The sequence below is a fragment of the Dendrobium catenatum genome, unplaced genomic scaffold (assembly GCF_001605985.2).
Source record: "Dendrobium catenatum unplaced genomic scaffold, ASM160598v2 fragScaff_scaffold_94, whole genome shotgun sequence".
NCBI classification, from domain to species: Eukaryota; Viridiplantae; Streptophyta; class Magnoliopsida; order Asparagales; family Orchidaceae; genus Dendrobium; species Dendrobium catenatum.
Window position 1 is genome coordinate 366082 of NW_021318556.1, and position 7300 is coordinate 373381.

At 37.3% G+C, this 7300-nt stretch overlaps 1 protein-coding gene across 2 annotated transcripts; it reads right to left on the bottom strand.

Moving 5' to 3' along the window:
* Positions 1 to 984: 984 nt before the first annotated feature.
* On the bottom strand, positions 985 to 7011 carry LOC110102400. Of its 2 annotated transcripts, none has more exons than XM_020830732.2 (2): positions 5734 to 7011; positions 985 to 1430 (listed from the first exon to the last, which is right to left on the bottom strand). In XM_020830732.2, exons 1-2 carry the CDS (start codon positions 6784 to 6786, stop codon positions 1215 to 1217), a joined length of 1269 nt encoding a protein of 422 aa, XP_020686391.1. In that variant the 5' UTR covers positions 6787 to 7011; the 3' UTR covers positions 985 to 1214. The 2 variants fall into 2 exon arrangements, with proteins under 2 accessions (XP_020686391.1, XP_020686389.1); XM_020830730.2 differs by having other exon boundaries at positions 5686 to 7011.
* Between the last annotated feature and the right edge of the window lie 289 nt (positions 7012 to 7300).

Sequence of the window (7300 nt, forward strand, 5' to 3'; positions counted from 1 at the left end):
TTTAGGGATATATTTTATAGCAGTATTGTTATGTCTCTTGATATAGCTCAGGTTATGAATGACAACTTTATTTGGTTATGTGTTCATGTGATTTCATTACATTTACCCATTTGTATAAGTAAATATTTGACCATTCTGAATTGTGACTGCAAGGTGTTTAATAAGGTTTTTTAGAATACCAAAAATAGGTGGATGTTCTTTATTTCTATTGGAAAGTATTCCACCTTTATTTACTTAAATTCGTATTGGTCACAACTTATATCCAGTTACAACATTACTTGTTTTTTCCTCGTGTTATAGTGTTTGTTTCCCTTTTGCAGTCACTTTCTCTTGCAGGTTCGGTGGACTGAGGTTTTTTTGGACAACGTTACTACTTTTGGCAGGAATTCTTTGCTGAATTCTTTTTTTATGATCTTCCTTTTTTGGGTGTTGCCTACTTGCAACCCTAGATTGTTATTAAATTATTTTATTATTTTTAGTGTAGGGCATCATCGGCTCTTAGATTTTATTTTGAATTTTGTTTTAACTCTTTTGAGCATTAGCGAGCTGAAGGTCTCCTTTGAGGACCCTGTAACCTTCTTTTATATTAACGCGTAGGCTGCTCCGTGGATTTCTCCAAAAAATAAAAAATGTTGTTGATCTAGAACACTATACAGTGTATAAAAAAAATGCTGTCTACCAAGGATTTCACTTACATAGCCGGCTTTAACCTTTCATAGACCAACCTATACCGCATCCAAACTAAGCCAAGAAATTCTAACACAGATGTATCCCAAAATCAATTTCAATTTGAAGCCCTTGGGTCATCCAAATCCTAGGTTTGTACTGGATAAAGGAAAGGACGAGTGGGCAATAAGAAACATGAATTTTCCCTTCAACACTTTCGAAACTTCTCAGCTGGCTTAAAGTGCAAAATAAATCATGAAATATTCAAACACCAGTTCTGACTTCTGACAAAATGTGAAAGATTGCAGGACCTCAACATATTGATAAGCATTAAATAAACCAATTGCCAGGTTCTTAATGCGGATAGGGAATATATTGATAGTAAGCCGTGAGAGGACGTCGGAATGATTGAACATACACAAAATAAATAGACCAACTGATGTAGAGATTTGTTGCCAAGAACTTAGAATCACAAATATAATTAACAAAAAAAAAAAAAAAAAAAAAATGCTCCTTGTTCAACAATTTTAGCTTTTGCAGTATTCAATTCACTTGACTCCAACAACAGATTTCAAGAACTGAAGGTTCTTGTTAATTTCTGCAATATCAGTAGCGTGCTTAAGAGAGACAGGTGGTTCCACTCCAATATATAGATAGAGCGCCATGACTTCCTCCCTAAGGGAAGGCTGCAGTGTTTCATTGTAACCCACAATAGCTCTCAATGAGAAAATTTGATCCCAGTGTTGTTCCTCGTTGTTTGTTCTCTGGAATTATTTGTAAAAGTATAAATCAAAAACAAGTCCATTAAATAAAATTAATAGAATATGTTTAAAGGAGAAAATACAAGCAATAATCAAGAATATTCAATGTTTTACAGCTCTTTGACTAGGTACCAGGGAAGCAAATCATTTCACCAGGAGGGGGGCATAACCGTAAAGCTAATTAGGTAAGCTTATAATTATAAATTATTAATATTGGCAGGCTTTAAAGTAATATATGGTGGTATCATGACACTACTAGGAATCCCTTAGAGTGAACTATAGATGGTATGTTACAAAAAAATTCTAATTGAAAACCCAAAACATTAGCATGAAGATTATGAAACACTGTACATCAGTTCATGATCAAACATCGATTGGAACTTGAAAGGTTTATACCCATAAATACCTTCATAGGTGTTTAACGGATGGCTACCGAGTCATAAAAAGGATATTCGCCCTCAATAAGAGTTCCTTTGGAGAACTCGTTTGGGACTATAAGAGGGACTCGCCCGTGGAGATCGACAAGCTCTACTCATCTGAGCCTACTAAAGATGTTGACTTGCACAAAACGAATTGAAGATTCCTTGTCAAACCACCACTCACCACTACCGCAATCACTGGCACTCCCCCAGAACATTTAAAGCACGCCCAACTTAACTACAATAAATTGGCTATATAGAGAACTTCTCACATCATTCAGCTATTATTGCCCAGCCTAGAACTCTTCATGCTCACCAAATCTAACTCACCTTTCTCCTTAAAACTATCCATGAACTATTAGGTAAGCTATTATTTCCTTTCCACACAAGTCGTCAACCACATCCGATGTCTCGCCAGGACTCACTTGCAGGCTCCTTAGGAGCTTACTTGATACCACTAAGCTTTCCCATAGAGAGCTCACCCAAGAGACCGCTGACTTCATCCTCCTCCAGTCCATCAAGAGGCAACACATATCTGGATTAATGTGTAGCATTATAAAAGTATTCTATGTAGCTTGTTATTTTTTTAATTTTTCTCATTGCAACCTTTCTTCTAGCTCTAAGAATCCTATAAATAAGAGATGACAAAGAGCATTTGGGGGACACCAAAATTTCTCTTACATTGATAGTGCATACTCTACTAGTTTGAGTAGCTCTTCTTCTCCACTCTCTTTCTATACTCTCCATTCATTCATGCAGATTCCATCTCACTGTGTAGGCCTGCTAATAAAGTCGAGTATCATCCACGTACAAATTTAGATTCAACATCCTCTTAAGTGAAGTGAGCATGGATTGAAGCCAACGACAAGAAGACAGGACCAACTTGAAGAGCAACTCCTGCAACAGACCACAATAAATATGGAGACCGTCAAATTCACCATCCGTTGTGACTTACCAAAGATGGAAGAACATATTATGAAGACGATCCAAGATGCCTTCGGCAGCCTCCAAGGGCAAGTGTGAGTCTAGAGCATCCCAAAGGGATCCAAAAACACAGAAGCTCGCCGCAGACACCTAGAGAGCACTAACCTCGATGCCAATTCTTGACTACACTCGCATGTGGATGAGTGATAAAGACTACAGTCTATTGGTCAGGCAAAACAAAAGAGATGAATCTGAACTCACGAATGCCTTTCTAGGGAAATCACTGAGGCAAGGCCGCCTCCTAAATTCAAGATGCCTACCTGTAGTCATCTAAATGCAAAACTAAACCCACTAACAATGTGATGACTTTCGAGTCGATGACTTCCTTGCTGGATATAGATAAGTGTTGTCTTTTCTTCACCACACTCAAGTAGTCGGTGCTCAGGTGGTTTACTTGCCCACACTTGTGGGTAATCACCTCCATTGCCGAATTTAAGCGAAAGTTTGTGACCCAATTCGCAAGCGACCAAAAGCCGCGAAAAGATCGCAAGCTCTACTAATAATGAGGATTTAGCTGAGGGAATCACTAAGGAATTTAATAATGAGGTTCCGAAGATAAATATTGGTTGTGAAGGATATAGAGCATATAGTTACCCCAAATGCACTGACCCAAGGACTGAGAGAGGGCCCCTTTAAGTATACAATTATCATGTAATAACTAAAATCACTCGCCAAACTATTGGAACTGGCTAACAGTCATGTCAATGCAAAGGAGTTTAACAAAGTGGTTGAATCTTCGTCAAAAGCTCGACCACACGAGAACATTGCAAGAGGAGAGGAGCAACGAAGAAGAGATAGAGAAAGATTCCATCCCAAGGATAGGAAAGACCAAAGATCTAATTCTTCACAAGATCACTATCACCAATACGGGTTGAAGAGGTGAACTTAGCATCCATTTTGTAAGCTCGAGTAGTGGATGTCGTTTCGATCACTTTCTGCGAAGAGAACAAACCTACTGGAGGGAACCCGCACAATGCAATAGTCATCACTGCCCTAGTCACCAACTATTAGATTAATAGTATTCTCATAAACACGAGAAATTTTCTAAATATTATTTTCCAATTTGCCTTTACTAAAATTAATTTGCTTTCTTCTCAACTCAGCCCCACTACAAGACCTCTCCATGGTTTCATAGGAGAGTGAAAAGAGACAAAAGGAATACTCCCCCTACCTCTCACCAAGGAGAAGGGGACCACCAATACATGGGGATGACATACTTCATCATCGTCGATGTCCAGCGACCTACAATGCTATCTTTGGCAAGCATCTACTGAACACTTTCCAAGTTGTGGTGTCCACCTACCACGTCATAATCAAATTCCTAGCAACGGGAAGCGAGATTATAGTGAGGAGCGACCTCATTCAATCATCCACCTGGTACATGCAAGCAATAAGGAAGTTGATGATCACAACACAAAAAGTCTAAAAAGATGTGGAGCAAGGTCTCAACTTGGCGACCATAGAAGCAGTGGAGGAGATACCTGCTGTCGAGGGCGAGTCAAGCAAGACTCAAAATAAGTGCCTCCAACAACGAGGAGCATAGTAGCAAGTTGATCCAAACCCTTAGGGGTTACCTAAACATATTTGCATGCATTGCGGCCACAAAGATGCCGAGGATCAATGAAAAGGTCGCTTGCCATCAATTTAATATGAGAAGAGATGCTCGACCCATCAAACAAAAAATCAAAAAGACAACAGCGATACTCGCCCAACCCATCAAAGAAGAAATACAAAAACTTATAAACGCCGACTTCATCGGGGAGGTCTAATGCCCAAACTGGATCTCCAATGTGGTGATGGTCCAGAAAGCTAAAAGCCAGTGGAGGATGTGTAGATTTCACAAATTTGAACTCAGTATATCATAAGGATGGATAATCGATGCTAGGAATTTATGCCATGTTGACTCGACAGTAGGCTACTAGGTCATAAGCTTACTAGATGTTTTCATATGCTACCATCAAATTAAAATGCATTTAGTTGAATGTGAGAACTTTTGTACACTGTCCTCTACAGATACTTGCAATTTGATTATTTATTTAGCCAAAATAAAAATAATAATTAAAAACCAATGTTTAAAATTGCGTAATCGGGTATTGAGGCGTTTTTCGTTCGTGAGGCGAGGCGTAAGCCTCAAAATAAAAAAATTGCGTAAACATAAAATGATAGCAGGTAGCAACATTTTCATTCAGCTTCCTAAATTCTTTAAACATGGAGAAATGTTAGTTTTAAGCAAATTAATATTAATTGTGACGTAATTAAATTAAATTTATAATATTAATTAATTTAAAAACTACTAATTACTGATTAATTTAGAATATTAATTTCTACTAATTATAATTTAAATTCACCTAATCAAAAAATTAAAAAAAATTAATAATTAAAATTACTAAAATTCAATCAAATACATGACTAAACAATAAAATTAATCTTAATAACTAATATTAGTTCACTAAGATTTATTATCAAAAATTATTTCATATTTTTTATTTAATCTCTCTATTTTATTATTTAATTAACTTAATAAATTATAAATTATTTATTAATTGAACTAATAATGAGATTAATTATAATTTAATTAGTATAATTAAAATTGATATAAAGGAAATAAAAATATTAAATATTTCAATAATATAAATTTTTAATTACTGAAATATTAACCAAAGTATAAAATTATTTAAATCTGGATTTACTAAATTTAGTTAAACCCTACTAGGGGGCAAACAGCCCTGTTTTTCTTCATTGAGTTCTTTCTTTACAGGATAAACAAAAATATTGCCATTATTTTGATGAATCAATTACTTAAAAATAAAAGAAGTGTGTAATATGAAACAACTGCAGGAAAGCATTATAAAGACCTGTAAACTACTGATGTCATCGTGAGAATGCAAACCAGTCACACCAACCTCAACTAGAGCAGCAGGCACTGGTCTTCCAAGACTTCTGCGCTCCATGGAGTCAACTTTGTCGAAATTTTCAAAATCTTCATCTTTCGAGGGAACAATTACGGCAGACAATTCATAGTCAGATTTTAATCTGGGAACCTCAGTCCTGCATTCCTCCAATAACTTTTTGTCTTTAGCCACAACACTATTAGTTACCCTTAGTATCTTTTCCTCTTCTCCACCGTCTTCCCTTAGTTCTTTTGTCACTAAAGTATCATTAGTTTTTCCTTCTCCCCTAAGCTCAACTATAGAAACATGTTCCGAGCTCAAGTTTGGGGGTTCATACCCTTTATTATTACTCTCTTCATTCGACGCCATGACAGCCACAGTATAAGGACTTTTTGGAGATCCACTGCTCTCAGGAGCAGTTACTTGCTCTCTTACTTTTTCGCCCAGTTGCACTTCTTTTCTGACCTCTGCGAAATAGTCGAAATCGTTGCTTCTTAGCTTCTCCACAGCAGCTGTATCATTACCAAGCTCCACAATCTTTCCCATCTCGTCCACCTCTACAATCCCATTCCCAGTTTTCACTTCTTCCACTTCGCCTTCAACGCCTAATTCAACGGCCGGTCTCTCTACTCCATTCCGGTTCCCAAATTCCGATAAGAAGCCTTCTTGCCTTTCACCTTCAAAGATCCCTGTGTTCTCCCATTTTTCCTCATCCAAAATCATTTCATCTAATTGGTCAGCATCAAACCCTGTCTCTATCAAATCCTCCGACTCCAGCGACTCTTTGTCGACCTCCTTCAAAGAAGGCTGAGGGAGTAGGACGCTCATGATTTTGCCAGTACACATGTATCCGGCCAAATAGATTCCGAAAGGAAAGGAGAAGGCGAGACCTAGTGTTGATAATACGAAAAGGGGAGGGATTATGACAGGCGCGGATGTTATTGCAGCTCCAGCGATGGTAACCCTCTTTCCGATCCACCAACTACGGCGCAGGACGACGGCGGACCAGCTTGACTTCCCCATGCCCTCTGGCTCCCCTTCGATTTCGCTATCTGCCCGATCCATTGCAATGTCGGCTCCTGCATAATTGCTCCTTCGTCGATGTATTAACCGATTATTGAAATCCAGGAGAGTGAAAGAGAAGAGAAGAGAGCAGCACGTGTAGGAGAGGAAGATACGTGGCGAAGACTGGTGATAGAAAGCCGATCTTCAACCTTTCAGCCCTCGAACTTATCCTCATCGTCTGACCTGATACTAAACGAACTACGTAAATGGTGACCTAATATTTCTGTGAGATGGTAGAGAGAAATCAATATATTAGAAATACTAAAGGCTGTTTTTTTTTTTTTTTTTTTTTTTTTTTTTTTTTTTTTTTTTTTTTTTTTGAGAAATTGCATAAATTTGCATTAGAAAAAAAGATAACCTAATACAAACTATTAGAAAGAACTAAATGATCCTTTTTTTTAACAACAAAAGGATCTTATTTAAAATGTAATTTGTTACTTTAAACTTATTGTAATTGTAATGAAATCCACTAACTCCTATTTTAAAACTGTTGAGATGCAGGGGATACCAAAAT

Bases quoted from the DNA above. Each gene is read 5' to 3' on its own strand.
- LOC110102400 (XM_020830730.2), bottom strand. From the start codon at position 6,786: ATGGATCGGGCAGATAGCGAAATCGAAGGGGAGCCAGAGGGCATGGGG. The intron at 1,431-5,685 runs GTCTTTATAATG...AAATAATTCCAG, and splicing joins ATGACATCAGTAGTTTACAG to AGAACAAACAACGAGGAACA.